The 23,183-nt window shown below is 42.9% G+C and overlaps 1 protein-coding gene across 1 annotated transcript in view; it reads right to left on the bottom strand.

Annotated features, from left to right (window-relative positions):
• The window catches only part of LOC145396499 (uncharacterized), a 484,164-nt gene that overhangs the window by 130,993 nt on the left and 329,988 nt on the right, over positions 1 to 23,183 (bottom strand). Inside the window, exons 2-5 of the mRNA XM_080269868.1 lie at positions 11,256 to 11,388; positions 10,036 to 10,313; positions 4,816 to 4,923; positions 3,726 to 4,004 (exon numbers count right to left, since the gene is read on the bottom strand). Of these exons, the coding sequence (XP_080125994.1) occupies positions 3,726 to 4,004; positions 4,816 to 4,923; positions 10,036 to 10,313; positions 11,256 to 11,388 (798 nt within the window). The remainder of the gene's footprint in view (positions 1 to 3,725; positions 4,005 to 4,815; positions 4,924 to 10,035; positions 10,314 to 11,255; positions 11,389 to 23,183) is intronic.

Here is a 23,183-nt window from a genome sequence, read left to right as displayed (position 1 = left end):
AGTGCCTCTATCATTCAGTTTCTGGATCTTCTAACTCACCATATCCAGAAAAAAAAAATTCCTTTGAGCAACACACAAATTAATTTTCCATTATATTTCGGTACCACTGGCTTTCTTGTCTTCATTCCTGTCTAAGAAACAGTATTTCTCTTGCAAATTCAGCTTCTCTCGGTTTGTTTACAGTGAGTCAGTCCGTGATTTTCTCTTTAACCCTGCAAGTTTGTTGACTTTGTACAGGGACCATAGTCTTCCCTCTGCAGTGTATTTCTGCCATATGTGTCTGTTGGAGAAAGTGCGGCTGACTACATGTAGTTCTTCTAAACAGAGAGAAGTCAGACTTTCTATGCCCCATCCCTCTCCTTGATGTTGCTAGAGCAATGAACATCGCTCATTATTTGATCTTTGCCCTTATTTATCTCCCTTCCAGGAGGGCATGCATCACTCGTCTGACAACGCACACATTCCTCTTTTGCCCAATAATCAAAATGCTGAAATTACTATGTATATTTAGTCGTTCATGTAGACGACTGGTTAACTCTAGAACATTCATCTCTAGGTCATAGGCACAGTCAATACATCTTCTAAACGTAGTTTGTCATACTGAACAATAATGATTCTGGCTTTCAGGTATATGACGTTTTTAAGGGATAATATTGTAGAGATCTATCCTGTGTGTGTGTGTGTGTGTGTGTGTGTGTGTGTGTGTGTGTGTGTGTGTGTGTGTGTGTGTGTGTGTGTGTGTGTGTGTGTGTGTGTGTGTGTGTGTGTGTGTGTGCGCGTATTCCCTAGTCCTGCATATACGTGCTGATCAGTGCCGACATTAACCAAAAAGGCAGGAATCGACGATTTTAACGAAGGGGTTGGACAAAATGATGAAAAACACTTCAGAGGCAACAACCTGTCCCATCACTCCGGTACTGTCTGTGGACCCTCCAAAAAAACGTCGGTTCCACTTTGGAGCTGCTGATAGGGACGCCCTCAGGCAGTACTTCTTTGATTTTCCCTGGAATGATTATTGCTTCCAAGGCCGGTAGCCATCTAGGTGTGCCTCGCGCATTACGGAGGTTATTCTCTCGGGCATGGAAGCATACAGTCCCCTCTAGTAACCTCTGACTAATGCAAGAAAGATTTGGTTTAATCACGCTTGTTCTAATGCTGTCCACAACAAGGAGAAGGCCCATAGAAGGTACCGGAGCCAACCCATCCCTGAATCACATCTTTCTTATGTTTCTGCCTGGAATCTTGCCAAGTCTGTTCTTCCTCTGCAAAAAATAATTTCATCCATACTAAATGCTCACAACTTTCCAACTCGAATTCTTCCCGCTCCTTCTGGCATCTTGCCAAAAATCTATCTAACAACTTTATCTCATCATCCGTCCCTCCTCTTTTCTACTCTGACGGCTCTTTAGCTATTTCTTCTAATGCACAAGCAGATATCTAAGCAGATATCTTCGCTCAGACTTTCTCCTCCAATCCCACCTTAGACGATTCCGGCGCTGTTCCTCCATCACTTCCTCCCTCTGACTACCTCAGGGCTGACATTAAAATTTCTTCAGCTGATGTATTTTCTGCCATCACAGGCCTCAATACTAACTAGGCATATGGGGCTGATGGAGTCCCTCCTGTTGTCCTCAAGAACTATGCTTTTGTGCTTACATTCTGCCTAGGTAAACTCTTTCGCCTTTGTCTATCAACTTGTACCTTTCCTTCCTGCTGGATGTTTGCTCTCAATTCAGCCTGTCCCAAAGAAGGGTGACTATTCCCAACCCTATAACCTTCGTCCAATTGTTTTAACCTCGTGTGTCTAAAAAGTTTTCGAGGCTGTTCTAAAGAGAATAATTTTTAAGCAACTTTCCTAACTTAACCAACTTTTTGATCATCAGTACGGGTTCCGTCAGGGATGCTCCACTGGCGATCGTCTCACCTACTTTTCAGACTCCTGGTCATTCTCCTTTCGGGACTTTGGCGTAAGGTTTGCCATTACACTTGACATCTCAAAGGCTTTCGATCGAATCTGGCATACATCTTTGATTTCCAAACTGCCCTCTTACGGTTTCTATCCTTCTATCTGTGCCTTCATCTCTAGCATCCTTTCTGGACTTTCTATAGCTACTGTTGTAGACGGCCACCGTTCTTCTCCTAAATTTATCAACAGTAGTGTTCCTCAGGGCTCTGTCCTATCACCAACTTTCTTCCTTTTATTCATCAGTTACCCTCTAAACTGTACATCTAACCCTATCCACTCATACACTGATGACTCCACCCTTCACCTTTCCATTCGGTCCAAGCAATGTCCATCTCAGCAGTTACTTCAACAAACAAGGGATGAGGCTGTGGCACACCTAATGTCAGAATTGGCTCGTATCTCTGAGTGGGGAAAAAGTAATCTTGTTGTTTTTAATGCATCAAAAACTCAGTTCTTACACCTATCAACCCAACAAAATCTTCCACAGGAGTACCCACTAATGTTTAATAACATCCTACTTAACCTGCATCATCCTTAAACTTACTTGGGGTTTCATTCTCTCGGGACTTATCTTGGAAGGATCATATTACATTTCTTGTAAAATCTGCTTCCAAGAGATTAGGTGTACTAACCCGACTCCTTACCTTCTTTAACCCTGCACAGTAGTTAACTTTATACACGGAATTTATTCGCCCCTGTGTAGAGTACAACCCTCATGTGTGGGGAGGCTCCCCACATACAGCTCTTCTTAATAGGGTGGAGTCAAAGGCTTTTCGTCTCAATAACTCCTCCTCTTACTGGCTCCCTTCAACCTCTGTTTCTTCGCCGCACTTTTGCATTTTTATCTCTTTTCTATCGCCACTTCAGTGGTCACTGCATCTCTGAACTGTCTGCCTGCATCCCTCCACCTCTACGACGGGCGCGTAGCACCCTTGAGCAACAAACTCGCATTCCTTTTCTGAAGTTGACCGTTACTCCCAGTCCTTCATTTATGCAACAGGTCAACACTGGAACTGTCTCCCTCTTTCTGTATTTCCTGCTTCCTATGATCTCCAGTCTTTCAAACGCAGTGTGTCCAGGCATTTCGAAATGAACAGATGTTGAATTTGGCTCTCTTTTTTCATTTTTTTTTTTTTATTGGAAGAAACGGTTTGCGGGATCCTGGCCTTTGGTTCCTTTTTCCTTGCATAAAAAAAAGAAAACATATGTACAAAAGAGGTCACTAACCACAGAGATGCCTTTATGTGTTGGTCACTCACTGCTGCAGGTGTGGCTTAAATGGGCGGCGAAGGGGCAGCAATTACGCATAGGGAGGAGCGGAGTCAGGTCATGACAAGACCACCAGATCAGATCAACACAACAAAGGAGGGCAGCCAATAAGCAGTAAACACGACAATGGTCCTTGGGACGTCCTGTGTATATGACTGGCTTCCTCACTTTTGTGCAGTCTCTGTGAGGATGGACTCCGTGTAGTTCGAAACGCCAGGGGAATAAAGAACTTACGCTCTCTCCTGTTTTTCCCTCCCACCCATTCCTATTCATCTGTCAACATGAACCAGGCATAACTATACTGTAATCATGATTACGATTAATTCTGCAGTCACCAGATATCAGGATTACGACTACGTTGGCTATGGAGACATGGAAATGATTACCATTACGATTCCTGGTTACGATTACATCATGTTTGCACAATATAACACACACACACACACACACACACACACACACACACACACACCAAACAGATGACACCCACCTGTCTGTGCAAGAACGACCGTGGCGACAAGCGGCGGGAAGACAGGTGTGTTGGCGGCCCTACAGGTGAGGTTGTGAGCCAGGTGGTATCTGGTGACTGCAGGGAGACGCAGGGTGTTGGTGACGTATGAAGTGACGGGCGTGGTGGAGAGGAGGAGGTTGTCTGTGGTGGAGAGAGTGGCGGGGGTCGGGGTGGGGGCGGACCTCTCCTGCCTCTCCTCCACCTCGTCGTCCAGTAGTTGCGTTCCCGACCACCAGGTGATGTTGGGCAGGGGCACACCTGTGTAGGAAAGAAATATTCACCTGCCCATCACCCAGTCTTAAATTTCCCTTACAGCAGCGTAGGGATAAAAATAATAATAAATAAAATAAAATTTAGGAAAATTCAGAGTGCTCACATTAGAGGGAGAGTTTAGAAGATAAATTATATTCGTATATCATCCTGGAAATTATCAATGACAAATTTTATGAGAGAGAGAGAGAGAGAGAGAGAGAGAGAGAATCACACGACTGGAGAGGAGAAACGGAGAAAGGGAAAGGAAACGTGGAGAAATATAATAGGAAAAAAGAAAACATGGTGCTTACCACACAAAAATGACTGAGAAATACGGTTCGACGGTATGACCAGAAAAGCACGGAAGTATGTAAAAGGTATGAAACAGAGACAATCCGAAAAATGACTCGCATAGGAAGGAAGGATGAGCCTGGTCCTAAATTAAGATCAAGTTTCCAAATAAGACGACTGGATCATAGCAGAGTGGGAAAAAAAAAAGAGAAATAAAGAGAGAATGGAGGTTAGGCCGATACGATAAGAAGAAGGGAAGGCAGTTCGCCTAACTGTAAATTACGTGTGTGTGTGTGTGTGTGTGTGTATGTGTGAGAGAGAGAGAGAGAGAGAGAGAGAGAGAGAGAGAGAGAGAGAGAGAGAAATCTGCAGAAAAACGGGTCTGAGCCGAAGAGACGAACCAGGTATGAAAGAAAAGAAGGATTTGAAAAACGACTTTGACTGCTTGATGATCTGTGAAGTCAGGCAATCAAGTATGAATGGAAGAAAAAGGCAAGTTTAAACTTGGATCACGTTTCCTACTAACCCCCAAGCGCTGTGCATGATAGTGTGAGGGGGTGGGCCTCCTGCACCGCCGCCGTCGTCTCCACCAAGGCGCCCCCGGGACTGTAGATCCGAACTTGTTGCGGCATCTCTGGGGGGCAGAAGGGGTGTGGGCGATCATGAATTAATTAACATCATGAAATATCTGCGAACAGAACATGAAATGTCATTTAAAAATAAGAGATATTTATATTGCGAAAACCGTTTTATAAAAGAAACAAAAGAACAAGAACAACACAAAAGAACAAGAATAGTTATTTCAGTAATTGTGGACTACCTTAAATTATGTAAAACCCTCTGACGGTGGTGTGCATACTATGATAAGATCTTTTTGCGCGTTAACAGATCTTGTCTTTCCCTATCTCTGTAGAAGAAAACTCCCGTAAACTGAATATATAGAGATAGATAGACACATAGATAGATAGATATCTGTATAGATAGATAGATAGATATGTATATATGTATGTAAGAACCTCTTACTGGATGGATGAATGTCATAACAAATGCAAAAAATAGACAGCTAAAATAAGCACTAAGATAATTAAAATAGTGAATCGGTAGAGAGGCGGCCTACAGTCCTAGCCGACCCAGGTTCGAATCCCGGCGGGGGCAAGGAACACTTTAAGGATGTGAATTTCTTAAAAAGCAGACTTTTCTGATCTACCAGATGACCCGCCGACATGTCATAAAAGTACCCTTACTAATACCAGTACACCAGACCTGTATGAGACAGCCCTAGCATGTACTCGGTATGGATGGTGGATGTTAGTGCCGAAGTGGTGACATGTGGAGATGTAGGAGGACTCCTGGGCCCCAAGGAGGATTACTGGGACTTGGGGATATGCCCTGAAACCTTTGCCCAGAGTCGGACACTTACACACACACACACACACACACACACACACACACACACACACACACACACACACACACACTAAACAAACTGTTGGTTTTCAGTATACAGTAAATTACAGGTGCCTAAGCATGTATTGTGTGACGTTCTTCCTTAACCCCCTTACTACGATGGCTTTACTTTTATTGAGCTAAAGGGATATCTCTTGTAGTGAAGGCTACATTAACATTAAGAATTCCTGTAGTTTAAAAAATAATCTCCCTTAAGTTCAGGAAAAGGGTCTCGAGTACAATTCTCCCACGTCGCTTTATTTCTTAGTCTCAGTTTTCTATAGCTTTTTTTCCCCCGTTTTAAATAAGAAGCCCATATTTTTACCTCTCACACCTAAGCCTAGTATCTAGCATGTTTTGTCACGTACATACATATAACCCAAGCAAATCCACGCCTCAACAAAAACAGACTCTTACACTAACAGCTTCACGCACAGCACAAGCACAGTATTACAAAACCTATGAAACACACAGAAAACACAGGAAAGCGGGAAATTTTTATTACACACGCATTCAGTTACTCAAGAATACACACATAATCAAATACCTTAATAACAAATGCAGTTAAAGTCACACAAGTACTGCAGTCACAAACACACACACACACACACACACACGAGAAGAGACACCCACGCCATCGTCTACGCCAACACAGACACATACTAAAGCATACATATACACGACCCAGCTCAATAAACTCCAACATCCAACATTCATGTACAGTCACTGACTATCTGGCTTGGTGATGCGGTGTATATCGATGAATGGCTCCTCCACAATGACATGCACACATTGCTTCTCTCTTGTCTGTGTTTCTAAAGGCTTCTGTAGGTGTATAGCTTGTATGGGAAAATGTCTACTGGTGTGTGTATAATTCACCGGGTCGGTCAGGATCACTTGGTGGTCGTGATCGTCAGCTTTTACCCTCCCGGAAGGGAGCTAAGAGCTCATATAGTCCGATCTAATGACAAGGCTGTGACCTTCACACACTCACACATTCGTTCCCTTGCTCTAGGGGAACAGTAACCACCCACTTCGTCAGTGAAACTTTTCGCAACCTGAGCGAGGCGCGAACTCCCGTCTACCAGATGGCAAGGGAGAAGCTTACCCCTGAGTGTGCGTGTGTGTGTGTGTGTGTGTGTGTGTGTGTGTGTGTGTGTGTGTGTGTGTGTGTGTGTGTGTGTGTGTGTGTGTGTTGTGAGGTTATCATTACATTCAAGCCAAAATGTATTAAAAGGAAAAGCTAAAAGACGCAGTATCTCAATCTGTGTAAGTGAATTCTTTACGGGAAAATAATTTCAGGCGTATGTGTTAATGTCCTTGACGTACCCTAAAGTTAAAGTATATTGAAGGCTCCATATTTTTCTCTCCGACTCTTCTTACGCTAACGATTGTCAAAGTAATTTCAAGGAGACATTGGTAAACAAATATACGTAGACTCAAATGCCTGTCAACAGAAGTTTCGCAGATTATTTTGAGACCCAAGGAATTGTCATATGTATGTGACTGGAGTGTATAATACTTTTGTTACTCAGGAACCATCAACACTATCATCATCATCATCATCATCATAATCATCATCACCATCTATCAATGAACTGGACGAAATACAGCAACTGCTTTATGAACTAGCCCTCCCTCTGTGAAGTATTTTCTTATTCTTACTATCCCCTGACGATTTTATTCAGATTAATGAAGACTTGTGTACCAGGATAACTAACCCTTTCATTTATAGCGTCCATTCCAAAACTGAATAAATCGTCTAGCGGCAGTAAGGTTGGGGTAAGAAGAACATCCTCGGGTTGTAGTCAGCCATGGATGTATTAGTCCATGTCTGTTTTCTTCTGCACTGGAATTTCTGTCTACAATACCTATCATCTTGCATGTATTTTCCACCAACAGGAGTGTAGGGATCCGGAGCTAGGCTATTCAGTCCCGATATGTTAGGTGAGGTCGGCCAGTCTCGGTCGCTCTTGGCTGACATTATCTGAGCAATATACCCCATCCACTCCACGGGTGTAAACCTTTACGGGCCACATCCAGTTGGAGTGCCTTAACCCACCAGACCACCAGGCGTCAGTTGGCTATATGGTTTCCACTAAACGTAACAAATGTTTCCAGGGCTACAGAAGACCACTTGGCTTGTTACAGTGCATAGGCATACATAACCCGCACAACACTGAGTGTGTGGATGGTGGGCGCCCTCTTCCAATTATGACCTGACATTTGACTATGATAATTATTTAAATACCTGCAGTTTTGCCAAACAAATTTCTAATTTCGAGCATTCTCATTAAAGTGGTGAATATCACTGATAATGAGAAACTTGCACAATTCCGGTGGACTGAGGAAATGCTGCTGACACAATAGCTATTATTTACACAACAGCTATAATTTACACAACAGCTATAATTATTTACAGACGTGTTTGCGAGTGAGTGTACACTCTTTGGAGAAGGTGGAGTGTAAGTGAAGCAAGCAATTCAGTAAATGGATACATTATCCATCTTAGGCCAGTCAAGTGTTCAGGCTGTAAGTGTTAAAGCTCAAGATGAGGCAAGAAAAGATGGGACGGTTACGTAACTTCGTACTACTAATATAATAATAATTCTACTGGCTGTCTACCACTTTTTGCGTCTCTCAGATTGTGACTTTTTTGCCGGTTGACTGTGTGTGTGTGTGTGTGTGTGTGTCCGGCTCTCAGTTGGTGGATCGGTCTCCACACCTCACGTCCACAAGCCTCATCCTGAGGATTCTCTCACACTACACTTGACCGTTGTCTATTTTAAGGAATTAATTAAGCTAGCATCATTTTAACACCTTCATCCCAATGACGAATTTTCTTATTTCAATCTGCCTACTCCCAGACGATATTCCTAAGCTAAAGAAAATCGTTTAGAGTAATACAAAGAAACAAGAGAGAGAGGGGGGAGGGGGGAAGAAACTTACAATCATGGAAGAGTGACAAGAGAAATGTAACAATGAAAGTATTCTGAGAGAGAGAGAGAGAGAGAGAGAGAGAGAGAGAGAGAATCATCAAATTCAGGTGTTAATTCTGTTCTTAACTCCTCAAGATGACGTAATTCAGGTTGTTGGAAATATCGTACCGTACTGAAAGAATACATTCTCCACAATCCCCTAATACGATGCGGTCTTCATAATTTCATTCTGTTTACAGCTTTACGACTTTTTTTAGTAGGGTGAGGCCTCTCTTAATGAAGGAGTCAACATTTTTGTAACTAATGAAAGGGACGCCATTAAACCTAAAGGCTCATCAGCAGTGCGAAAACCGATAATTGCGAATTTTTGAAACGCCGATATTTATTTTTTTATTTTTTCATCAAATAAACGGTAGGTGCTCAGTATACCCCAGATATTCAGGGGAAAATTGTTTCATTAATTTGAACCTTTTCACTGCATGAGTCTCTCTCTCTCTCTCTCTCTCTCTCTCTCTCTCTCTCTCTCTCTCTCTCAAAGGATAGATCAAGCACAACATTTTGCTCAGTTTTCTACTACCAAAAGTTACCCAATTCCACATAAACTCTCTCACACTCCTATCTCATGGAGCCTCTCTCTTCATTCTTTCCTACTTTCCACTTGGCTACTTTGCATTCCTATCTTCATTTCCAAACCTTCCCCCTCCCTCCCGAAAGCCTCATTCCATATGCATGATTCTGGAACTCTGGAATGGGACTGTAACTTCCACTCTCTCTGGCATTTTTGTTTTCCTTGCTCATCTTCCCTCATGTATTTATGGATCTGGTTAATTATGTCCCGGGGTCCGTCTGACTGTTTCTTATTTGTATTCGCATGTTTGTCTATCTGTCTGCTTGCCTCTGTCTATCTATCTGTCTGTCGTCTGTCTGTCTATTTATCTATCATCTGTCTATTTATATCCTCAGTTGTTTTCCTTTTCCTTTCTCTAAAATTTTGTGATACTGGGTGTCATGCCTTTATTTCTTCACCAACTTACTTTAGGCAGATAAAATACTATACTTTTCTCATTTCTAACAAGAAGGTCAGGCTACAGGTAGGCATGAAGTGAGGAAACAGGAATCTATAGGTTTTCCCAGCTTTCGCGAAGTTTTATATTTTTACGTTATTTGCCCTCCTTCATTCTCTTGGGGAACGCTGGCGGTTGTACTTTTATAATCATCCATCGCAGAATTTCATCTTATCCCCTTTCAGAATTCCATATCCCCTCTCTCTCTCTCTCTCTCTCTCTCTCTCTCAGAAATACTAAATTTCTAACACACACACACACACACACACACACACACACACACACACACACACTCACCTATTACATGAAGCCGCACTCTAGCATTGTGTGTAGGTGAAGTCTGAAAGTCCAGCCTACACCTGTACTCCCCTTCATCGCCAAACCCCACATCAGACACCACCAGAGTCCAGCTTCTTTGCCCCTCCTGAAGCTTGGCACGCCCTTCCCACACGTCCATCCCACTCCTGCTGCCACTACTGCTGCCCCCTCTGCTGTTCCCTGCTGAGGGTTTGCTGTGGGTGCTCAGGTCTTCGCTCTTCTGCTGCTGCACGTTCGTCCTTTCTCGAGAGTCCAGGCTTGTGGGGGCAAAGGAAAGGGAGTTTTGTTCGTGCTGGCTGATGGGCTGGGATATATGAGTTTTATTATGCGGCTCAGGTTTTGCTCATACACACACACACATACACACACACACACGGATGACAGCTGGGAAATATTATGAGCTTTATTATATAACTGAAGTTTCGCATGTACTGTACACACACACACACACACACACACACACACACACACACACACACACACACACATACACACGGACGAAGGCCGGGAAATTATGAGTTCTATAACACTACCTAAGTTTTACACACACACACACACACACACACACACACACACACGAGTACGTGTCCAAGAGGGAAAAAAGAACATGCTGAGGGGCTGTAACTGTCCTGCATGAGAGAGTATTATTTACGTGCTCCAGTCATCGTGTGGGTATTAATCTCATATATAAAGTACGTACAAAAAAAATCAACAGCGAGAGGAGTGGCTATGATTACACTGAGAAAAATTGTTGGATTATGTAGAAGAGACTGAACTGATGGCAGTGATATTGACAAGAGACAAGAGAAATAATTGACTAGCGGGTAGAGAAAAATTTGCTCGCAAGAAGTGGACCTGGTGATAGCATTGTGATAAGTTTAAACTTTTCGGAAAAATTTTTGTGGAAAGTTTCATAATTATAATGTGAGAGTTTCAGCCTATTTTTCGACTGTCGAGCTGCAGTGAATTCTCTTACTTAAATGCAGAAGGTGAACCATGATAAACACCTACCTCCTATCTAAACTCACGCAAAGACACACGTACACTGTATCCACGCACATACACAAACACAAATGAATATGCACACACACACACACACACACACACACACACACACACACACACACACACACACACACACACACACACACACACACACACACACACACACATTCCACCTCTCTCACATTTGACCTCACCTAAAAACTGGAGTCTTTGTGCCATTTTTGTACCAAAGCACCAGGATGACAGGGTTGCCTTCGTCAGACGAGGTCAGGTTGCAAGGCAGGCGGGCCGTCTGACCTCTCACAGCGTACACGGCCACAAGGGGAGCTGTGGAAAAGACAGGCCAGATTTGGTCAGAAAGATTATAGAAAAAAAAAAACAAGAAAAAAAACAAGACTTGATAAAAGCAGGTTCCACTTCCACTCCTTCATATTGTCTGCACAGAATGACCATATAATTTATGCAATAAGAAACATGAACTCACTCTCATTATAAAGAAGAATTGGAGCATTCAAGCCCGAAATGACCTTTGACCTTGAAGGAAAGGTCACAGGTGAAATGTAACACCATATTTTGGTTCCTGTGTATAAGTAGTACACTTGAAAATTCTAGCCCCACCAGTAACAGAGATATACCACAATTTTACAAATCGGCCATATGGTTGCCAACTAGGATTTTCTCAAAAATAAAAAATGTCAGGCACCATCCTCAGGACATGGCCAATAACCTCAGGACATGGCCAATAACCTCAGGACATGGCCAATAACCTCAGGACATGGCCAATAACCTCAGGACATGGCCAATAAACGTGTAAAAAATGAAAAGGATGCTGCAAATGGTTCTAGAACTACAGCGCGTCTCACACACACACACACACACACACACACACACATTCTCTCTCACTCTCTCTCTCACACACACACACACACTGTCGGACGGGACCTATTCCTAGGTTCCTCTTCGTCATGGAAGTGGAACAATAAGCCAGTTCCTCTTTACTTTCTAACGAGATGTTCAAGCCCCAGACTATGCAGTCTTGGTCTACGGCACATACTGTAATTTCTTCAGTTCGAGGACGTATTTTAACTTTTTGTGTCCGACTCTGGACGTAAGCTTCACAGCCCGTTCCTTGACGCCCAAAAGTCCTCCTATGTACTACACACCTCTACATGCCACCGTTTCGACGCTAACACCCACCGTCCACCTTGGATTCATGCTAGTGCTCCCTTATGAGTGACTGGTGTATTGGCATTAGCGAAGTTATTTTTACATGTCGGCTATCTCCAGATGATTTTAATCAGCTCAAGAGAACATCAGAGTAAAAAAGAAAAAATAGTTTAATGAAGGCTGTATTTATTCTTTCCAATCTGAAAAATCTCTCAGAAGTTGAATATAACAAAATCCCCTGGAGGTGTCAGTAATAAACTAGAAAAAAAAAAATGTCACCGCCTTTGAGGAACTAAGAGTAAGTGACGGGCTTAAGACTTGGTGCCGTTATGTGGTTTAAGACCCTCCACCATCCTCATAGTGATTCAAACCAATGAGGGAAGGAAGAAGACAAACATAAAAGATCGGGAATTACGGAAAAATAATAAAAAATAATAATTTGGTTTTACGCCAGGTATCCCCGAAGGGCTAAGGCGTTGCCCCTGGGTAGAGGACTTTGGATTGGACCGTGTAGCATTAACTGGTGGGTAATAATATAATCGAGAAATGGTGAAAAAAAAAAAAAAAGAATTAGAATAATAAGAAGGCAAGGAGTAGGGATGGGATGAAACAAAAACGAAAAGAGGAAGGAAATCTAGAAGACTGGAGAGAGGATCTTCAAATACAGAAAAAGTAGCATGAAAGAAAATAGGCCAAGAAGAGGTAGAAAGAAAGAGGAAAGAAAAGCGGAAAAAGAAAGGAAAACGGGAGAAAAAAGGAAACACAAAATTGAACGAGGAAGGAAACGAAAACTAGAAAAGAGGATGCAAATGAGAGATCAGGACGGAAATGAGGAAGGTGTGATTTGGCAAAGGAAGAAAATGTATTAATCTATAAAACTCAATGTATATTAATAGGAAAAAATAAGGAAAATTAAAGCAAATAACTGATGAGAGCCGTAATCGTTATGAAAAACTAAAGGGAAAAGAAAACGAGGCTTGTCTGTTAATGGAAGGACACAGGCTGCATCTCAATTCAAGTGGGGTAATAAAAGTTAAAGCCAATGAAAGTAATTAAGAGAAATTGTAATGGAAGCAAAGTTGCAAGAGAGAGAGAGAGAGAGAGAGAGAGAGAGAGAGAAACAGACAGACAGACAGACAGACAGGCACACACACACACACACACACACACACACACACACACACACACACACACACACACACACACACACACACACACACACACACACACACACACAAGATTAGGTCGTCAGATCAAATGACCTGTGATGACCATAAGAATTTAAGAGAAATATTGTGGCGGAAGTGGAAAATAAAATGAAGTGATCAGAGGATTGAAAAGAAGAATGTTAAGATGGAAGGAGGAAAAAAAATAAGTTAATTATGATGAGTTATTAAGATCAAGTAACTTTAAAGAAAATAGACAGATTTACAAGAACGTGAAACATTAATGGAAAATGAGGAAAGTAAGGAGAGGAAGTAGCTGACGAGAGAGAGAGAGAGAGAGAGAGAGAGAGAGAGAGAGAGAGAGAGAGAGAGAGAGAGAGAGAGAGAGAGACAGACAGACAGACAGACAGACAGACAGACAGAGACAGACAGACAGACCGACAGACAGAGACAGACAGACAGACCGACAGACAGACAGACAGACAGACAGACAGAGGGGGGCGGGGGAAGATGAATGGGTGAAACCCAAATTCATAGAAAATAATAAGAAACTAAACACCTGTGGGTAGAGAAAACCTAAAAGAAGAATCTAAGTTATAAGGGAGGAGAGATTCAACAGGAGAAGAGAATAGAATCAGACAGAGCAAATATGCAGAAGGGCAGATTAGGTAGAGAATGGATGGAGGGAAAGAGGGGGATTAGTAGTGGAACAATGGACCCCTTTTGTGCCTACGTTGTTTTAACCTACAAGAGTGTTCGCTTTCACCTTGTCGTGCCCTTCCCCAATGCTGCTTTAATCTCCCCTGTTCTGTTTAGCCTACTCATTCCTTCCCTGCCCTGCCCTGCCCCGTCCCGCTCTCATCTTCTTTCAGTTTTCGTCACCTTCCCATGCTATAATTTTTCATCTTCACTAGTCACACCCTTCACTGGGGGGTTATAAGACACAAACGCTGAAGCAGAAGATAACGGTAGTAGCGGTGTTGCTTTGATATTAAACTGTTGTGAATGGGCGTCAGTTTTCGGGCGTCAGTCCCACAAACTCAGTGGCAGTTTGTGTCGAACCCACGTCAAAGCGTCCCCTTAACACGACGTCAGCACTAGAGCGACCGAGCTACCGGGTCTTCCCCCTTCACCCATACCTAACCTCATCCTCCCTTATTCTCCTCTTTCATCACATTATTCATCACTTTTACCTAACCTGATCCTCCCTCATCCTCACCATCCCTCCCATTCCTTTATCATTCATCGTTCTCCCTGACTTTCACCTGCCTCCACAAATCCCCATATCACCCACACCTACCCTCATAACTCCTTCATCCTCATCCATTCTTACCCTCACTGTTAGTCTCATTCCCTCTAACCCACACCTGCCCTCACCCTCTCTAACTCTCAGCCTCCTTCACTCTCACCCTCTTGTTCTCACCTCTCGTCACCTTTCCTGTCCTTATTCTCACCCAGTGCTTCCTATCACTCCCATTCTTCCCCTTACCTGGCCTCAACCTCCCATCCCTTCATCTTCCTTCCTGCCCTCACTCTCTCTTTTCACTTCCTCATCCTCACACGCACCGTTTTTCTCTTCCTTAATCCAAACCATTGCCCATATTCATCTCCCAATATCCACCTACCCTCATCTACCTGGCACTCATCTGTCCTTTCTCTCTTCCTCATTAGCATCCAGGATCACCCTCACTTTAGCCCATTTCCATCCTCTCTCAATATCCTTCTCCTCACCTCATTATTCCATAGCCATTCCTCATCTTTATTCTCGGTACCTCGCAATCCCTCACCCTTATCCTCATTCATCCTCACTTGCCCTCACCCCCACCCACACCGTTACCTTCCCCTTCCTTCAATATTCATATCCTCGCCCTCGTCCTCACCTTCACCCAATTCTGCCCTCAGCCTCACTCACTGCAAAATACTCAAACTTTCCCCCACCGCCACTCTTCCTCACCCTCACCTAATCCTTTACCTATCCTTAACCCCACCTTCCTTCTCACCCCGACTATTGCTGACAGTCCCTTACCCTTACTATCCATCATCCCCCACCTTCCCCCTCACCCGTACCCAAAATCACCCTTAACGCGGCAAAAAACGCGTGAGAATGGCTAACAAAGTCGATTAAGTAGGCAGGGGAATGAGGGGAATTAGCATAGAAAATATCCCGTCCCTCATTTTCACGACACTCTATGCTGGTGTGAGAGGCAGCTGGGGGCAGAGTTTTCTTAATCAATTACTTTATTATACACTGTCACCAGAGGAGTATATTTTATTAATTATCTCCGACAGGGAGAGTATGTTTCCACCCCTGTTTGTTTTGTTTGATTGTTTGTCTGTTAGCAAGATTGCTCAAAAACTAAAAGAGAGATCTGAACCCAATTTGATGAGTAGATAGCTCACCTCCCAGGGAACAATCGATTAACTTTTTGACCGATTCTGATGGCATTACAGATTCTGGATCTGGAAAACGTTTTTTGTGAAACCCTAATCAATGATGAGAAAACCTAACCCACAGTGAAGAGTAACTTGGAAATTTCGTTGCCCTTGTCGGAGAGATGCGCTCCACTGAGTGCCTCTCTGGTTGAATTTTGTTTTCAGTTGCAGCACTACTTTCTGTTTTCCTTTCTATATATTTTCACTATATATTTAGCTTCTACTGTAGCATTCGGGTCTGATGTAGTTACTATTACATACAGTTATATTTAATGCTTACAATTTCCTGTTAGCTGTTGTTTACTGTTAGGTCGCTTAATGCTACCAACGGGAGTAGCCTGATCATCTACCCTTAATTTTAAAGGACAGTTCTCGGGGAGTAATTGGAAATGCCTTTAGTGTATTCATATTTTATTTTCTTGCTTATGTAGATGGGAATTGCCAATTTATAAAAGTATTACAATTTATTTTCCTAGTTTCTCTCGTGCATGATTTTTCTTTTCAGTGCCAGTCACTTGATCATGAATGCTTGGGTCACTGCATATATTTTCACGTCGCACCATTCTCTCTCTCTCTCTCTCTCTCTCTCTCTCTCTATATATATATATATATATATATATATATATATATATATATATATATAAAAAGAGCCTCTGTGGTACAGTGGTAGAGTGTGCGTTTCGTACACGGGTGGACCAGGGTTCGCGCCCCGCCAGGGTAATAAACTTTGGGAGTGTTCACCCGGCCACGTACTGCATTGGCGGACACAAGGGGTGCTGTGGTTGAACCAGTGTCGCTTACTGTAAAGTATGTTTGCACCCAGTCGGCTTGCGCGGGCCGATTACACTAGGTTCACAGACTACACACACATCCAAAGCCACTCCAACACTACAATTACTTTTACAAGCACTTCTCACTCTACATACAATCTCTACTAGACAGCCCAAGCCACTTGGTAGAAATACATTGGCTGTATCGTCCCGACTTCGGTCGGGATAGGCCGGTCCTGCAGTGGATACTCAAACGGATGATGATGATGATATATATATATATATATATATATATATAAAACGATCGATCTATATTCTTTCTTCGTCTCACCTTCAATCTCTCCATCCTGATTTGCCTCTCTCATCTTCTGTCATTCGTTACCTCCTTCTCTCTTACCTTTTCTGGATTCATTCATCCATCTTTCATTCTCTCACCCTTACTCTACCACTTTCATCCTCTCTCTGTTTCCTTTCTCTCGCTTCATCTCCTAGTTCATCCATCTCTCACTCTCGCCATCTCCTTCCTTGCCCCTCTCACTTTCTTTCATTTTTTCACTCTCCCTTCGTCTTTCATATTTCTCACTATCTCTCCAAACATCCCTCCATCCCCCACTCTCTCTCCCTCTTGTCACGTTCACTTCCCTTCCTCCCTCTCGCCTTCTCTCCCTTCCTCCCTCTCGCCTTCTCTCCCTTCCTTCCTCTCTCCGTCTTTCCTTTCTCTCGTCCTTCCATCCTTCTTTCTACTCTTCTCTCCGTTTTTTTCCTCTTACCATCCTTCCTTCCCGCTTACCTTCTCTCTCTCTTTCTCTCTCCGTCTTTCCTTTCCCTCTTGTTTTCTGCCTGTCCTCCCCCTTCCTTCCTTTCTCTCCTCCGTTTTCCCTGTCCTTCTCCTTTTTCCCTAGCTTCCTCCTCCCTTCCTTTCTCTCCTCTTTATTACATATTCTCTTCCTTTCTTCCTTTCTCCCCTCCTTTCTTCCTATCTCTGTTCTTTCTCTTCATCCTTCTTCCTTCCTTTCCGTCGTTCTTTTTCCCTATGCTCCTCCTTTCTTCCTTCTTTCCTCCTTTCCTGCCTGCCAGCCGTCACGCACGATATTTGACTAATGTTGTTTCGGCGGCCATTTTTCATCCATCCCGCACAAGACAAATATTTACTGCCTCCTCCCGCTGCAGTGAAGGGGAAAGAGGGAGGAAAAAGGAGGAAAAGGAGGAGAAGAAAACGGAGAAAGAAGAGTGCGGAAGGAGAGAGGAAGGACAGAGAGAAAACAGGACGAAAATACGGAGTGGTGGAGGCAAGAAATAGGTAGAAGGGAAAGGGGAAGGAGGGATACGAAGAGGGATGATGAAGGATTGAAGAACGAAATAAAAGATAGGTGATAGGAGAGAAAAAACAAAGGAGGAGGTGGGAAGGAGGAAACACAGAATAAATGGTGGTAAAAGGGAGATGGAGGCAGGAGGGAGAGATGGAAGTTTGAATAAAGGAAGGACAATAAGGAAAACGAGAAGAGATTAGTAGTAGTAGTTATAGTAGTAGTAGCAGTAGTAGCAGTAATATAGTAGTAGTAGTAGTAGTATAGTAGCAGTAGTAGTAGTAGTAGTAGTAGTAGTTGCTGCAACCCCGGATTCATCTGAACGTGAATTCAGTGGACTGCAGGCTGAGGTCGTCCATTTTTTTAATGTCTCCGACTTTGGGCATAAGCTCCAGAGCCTGTTCCCAAGGTCCCATAGTCCTACATACCACACACCTCCACATGTCACCACAGGTCCTGCTGTAGACCACCAGTCTACTCTCGGAGGATAGGAAAGGAGATTGAGGGACGTTTGTACAACTTGGCCACTGCAGGGTGTCCCTCTCGAACACTTCATGCAGGAGTACATAAAAGATACAGATAACAAGAAGCGTATTGTCTCTAACAGTTTTCTCAGCCGAGGTAAACCCATTTATACTAAAGATTTAACCTATTCGTGTGTGAGTAAAGCACAGAACTGAGGAAGGTTCTGCCCATCACCCCATCTCTTACACTTGAGGCAGGAAAATGAAAGGGAACATTTTCAGTTGTTGACAGGCACGAGCTACCCAATCTGATCAATCTAGTCTAATTAACTTAACCGAAATTAACCTAACCTACCCGGAAATTCTGTAGGAAAAATTTGTAGTGCCTGTATACTTGATGTCAGAGAATATACTCACGCATAAAAAAATAAGTAAATAAATAACTAAATACATTAAACGGTGTGATTGTCAGAATCTGCAGTAATACCAATGGCCGAACGTATGATTGCTGGATAGAAAAGGAGTACAAAAAATACGAGATCTTCAGGGCCCTCCGGTTAGTGCCTCTGGTGTGGTGTTATTTGGCACGGCGATTCTGTGTGGTGTGGTTTGGTGTAGTGTGGTGTATTTTGGTGTGATGTGGTGTGGTTTGGTGTAGTTTGGTGTGGTGAAGTGTGGTGTGGTGTGTTGTGGTGTGGTATGGTGTGGTGTAGTGCGGTGTGGTGCTGCGTGGCTTTGCTTAAGTCGCTAAAGTCAAAGGGAGTTACTAAAGGCTACGGGAGTGAATACAGTAAAGCCTGCGGGAGTGAAACAAGTCTACGGGAATGAAATGCCTTTTGTCCGACATCTGTTTGGGAGAGAGATTGATACAACCGCTACTGGAGATACTACCGCATCTAAATATGGACATTTTTACTGGAAAAGCAGAGGACACCATACCATAGTTATTCAGTCTGCAGAGGATAAATTTTAAAAAAATCCACAATGTTCATCTACCATCTTTTTTATCGCCTGTACACGGTAAGTGTCGATCTGGAAAGAACAACATTTTAGATTGCTACATTGCATCGAAATAATTTTCTAATCGAATTTTATGTACATCTATAATTTCGGCAGTATCAGTTGGCATCATATTCTAAGGTATACAGTAGTGTCACAACAGTATAATAAATTTCTCACTCATTAGTGTTGGCACTTATTAAATTTCACCTCATTAGTTCCATAAGGAGGCGGAGCACATTATCTATAGTGAACAAGCCTCCGTAAGTGTCGTAGTTGAATTTATTTGGGAGATAATTATGTGCTTGAATTAGATCTCCAAGCTTTTGTCCTTTTTTGGGGGGAGGGGGACATGTTATTTCTCCTAGGTTCTTCCCAGAGAAGATATAAAGACGGCGGAAGGAGGGAAAGTGAGAAAAAGAGAGAGATAGAGAGAGAGAGAGAGAGAGAGAGAGAGAGAGAGAGAGTGAGAGTGACAGCTTATACAGGAAAGAGAACTTTGAGAAGGAGGAGGGAGGGGGGAAGGGGCAAAGCATGACCTCGTCGCACTATGAAACCATCAAGGAGTGAAGCAAAGGAATTGATGGGATGAGCTGGAATGTTGTTGAGCAGTGTGACCAGACTAAGAAAATGTACTCTGAGAAAATGGGTTTTGTGGGGTTAGTGGTTTGAATGTAGTGAAGTTGTATTACGAAAATAAATGCTTCTTTAATCAAGTGTCAGAGATTTAAACAAAAAAAAAGTGAAGGGAGATGAAGAATGGGACGGATAAGGCAGAACTGCGGTAGGGAGTAGTGAGGGTTCATAAGAGAAAATGGGTGTAGAAATGGGTGCTGTAGGGCTAATAATCTGAAGGCAGTGGTTGCTTTTTTCACAGTTATTTCCAACAAGAACATGAAAAGCCCTTGTTGCTTTCATTCCCCTGGCGTCTCACAAAAAATATAAAACTGAAAGGAGAGAAAGAAGAAAAGACTGAGGAAGTGAGATGAGGATGGAAGAGGATGGCGAGAAGAAGAAAGACTAAGAGAATAACAAACAAGAAGGGGCTGAAGGAAGGATACAAAAACACACCGTATCAAAACAAACACGGTATCATCCTCATGCGCTTCATAAAACATAAAGAAAAAAAATAGATCCACGTGTTCGCCCTACCCCAACACACCAACAACAAAATAAATCAGACGAACCACTGCCAAAACCACCACCATCACATCGCTCTCCCCCCGGTGCCAAAAAACATATTCCCCGGAAATCACCTCGTCTCAGAGTTTTTCGCTCGGGGTAATGACCAATCAGCGTTAATTACTGGGCCAGTCGTTTAAATATGGCCTTTTTTTAAATATTTGGCTGAGTACTAGGGACAATTTTCATATGAATAAAACTGAGAAAAGTGGTCGGGTGACCTACACCTTAATATGGTAATTGAGGGAATAAACCGAATTACCTAGACATTTAATGATACAGAGGAGATTAAATTAGAAAAGAGTAATGAAAAGCTAAAATTTGGTGTAAGAGAGTTGCGGTGGGAGGGTCACTCTACAGTTTAAGTTAATGAATCGACACTATTCATCGGCTCTTCGCTTTCTATGATCTTGTCAGGCAGATGACCCCAGTGGTTCCACTTAACGCTACTTGTGTGCAGGCAGCCAAGAGCCAGGCACGATCTATAGAAAGAGTCAAGAACGTACGGTAAGAGTTACGGACGTATAGTAAGAGTCAGGAACATTTAGTAAGAGTCAGGAACGTAAAGTAAGGAACGTACCATAGAGTCTGGAATGTGTGGTAAAAGTCACGAATGAATGGTAAGAAATGTATAGAAAGAAGTGTAGAGCAAGAGCCATGTCCTTACAGTATTGTAAGTCATTAACATATTAATTCTGTCCGTGAGACTACGTCCTTTACAGCTTATTCTTACAACCTCCAGATAGGGTGTTGACGAGAACCTTACATGTGGTAGCATTTTGCATCCAAGGTGGAGCAAAAGCAGTTGCTGCGTCCACCCAAGAACGAAGCTTCTTCATGTCTCCCTGCGCCTCACCAGGGGGAAGGACCCCGTTCCGACTTTTGTTAGGCACTGTCTAACACAAGGGGACACCGGTTCCCTGCACGGTGTATATACAGTCGGCTAAGCTTCCGAGTTTAACACTTAGTGTTGCCAGTCCGATCTGTACTTGGTGTGAACAGCGGGAAATTCAGTGCAATGATCTGAACCAGTCACAGATGAAGAGGAGGGGTGCATAGGGATGACAGGGATGACGGGGGCTGATGGGTGGTTTGTGGGGTATAGGGGTTGAGCGGGGTTGTGTGTTCGGGTATAAGATTGAAATATTACACAGGAGTTACTTTTCCAGATATAACGCATAAATTATTCATAGGAGCAATAAAACATTAAGGACTAATATCACACAGTAGTCCAGCACAGCAAGCGTGTGACACATGTCTAAACTAATTTTCCATTCTTTAAGGCAGCGTTTCTTAACCTCAGGTGCTAGCACCCCCAGGGGTGCTGAAATCAATTTTAGGGGGTGATGGAAAATGCTTCATTATATTTTTTTCTTCTTATAGTTTTGCTTAGTATTGGCATCCCTGATTTCTTTTTTTTTTTAGATTATATAAAATAAACTGTTAGGTAGTACTTCACTTCACTTTAACCCTGCAGTAGTGTAGCAACTGTAGTCCCAGTTACCAGATGTAAAGAGGTGCTGGACTGAACCTTATTACCCGGGGGGGTGCTGAGGTCGGAAAAGGTTAAGAAACGCTGATTTAAGGTAATAATCTGAGAAGAATTTATGCGAAAACGGCAGCTGTAACACCTCATCACTCACCTCCAATCCAACCACCGTCCAATTCGTATATATATATATATATATATATATATATATATGTAACTTGCAATACTTTGGTGATAGAAACTCCGTGTACAAACAGCTAGATAAGGAGTTTATTACAAGCTCACAGTAAAATAGTCTGCCCGTCTTGGCTGCCTGCTATCAACTGATGCAATAACGCCTTCTTCCCAGGCTGCAGGTCCTGGGAAAGCGTGCTGACCTAGCAAGTTTAGTGGGGGCATGTATGCATTGGGGGGGGACATATATACATCGGGGGTAGATATATTGTGGAGGGGGTACACTACTCCCCCAGGTAGCTGAGATGGTGTCTCCTGCCACCAGGAGTTAAATGGTGTTTGATTATAGTAGTAAGGCAGGACCGGGAGGTTTGTACAAGGGATAAGGATGATACAGGGGCAGTAGGGGAGACATGGCCATGTTGAGGGGAGGGAATTAGAAGGATATATACATAGAAGATATACAAGGATTAATAGGTACAAATCCAGTAAGGGTCGAAGGTATACATAAACATAATGGGAATTACACAATAATAGTTTGATACATGATAAACAAGGAGTAGATATGAAAGTTCCATTGTTCTTCGTTCATTTTTTTTTTCTTATGTATGTTCTGGAGGATACACTGTCACTCAGTAGTGCATTAAAGAAATACCATCATTTTCTAGTAGGCAGAGGTCTGTTCACAGTGTGGTTAATTGTCAGATGGCATTGGTAGTCACTGAATGTGAGGGCACTAAGTACGGGGAGTTTCTACGTCGTGTGTAGGGCGTACTATGCCTGTAGCGACTCTGATTTCCTGGAGTCGACGTTCCATTTTTCTGACACAACAATGCACTGCACATATGATGAGTAGAAAACCTATGAAAGCGATAACCACAGGGGGAAACACAACTGTTGGATGAACCCATGAACGGCTGAAGGCCAGAGAAAATTGATCCATAATGAAATCACTGTCATTGAGGAAGGTG

Source organism: Coenobita brevimanus, chromosome 38 (assembly GCF_032717465.1).
Source record: "Coenobita brevimanus isolate Jiangsu-jjx chromosome 38, ASM3271746v2, whole genome shotgun sequence".
Lineage (NCBI taxonomy): Eukaryota > Metazoa > Arthropoda > Malacostraca > Decapoda > Coenobitidae > Coenobita > Coenobita brevimanus.
Note: the sequence above shows the minus strand (reverse complement) of the source record. Positions and strands in the feature narration are given on the sequence as shown.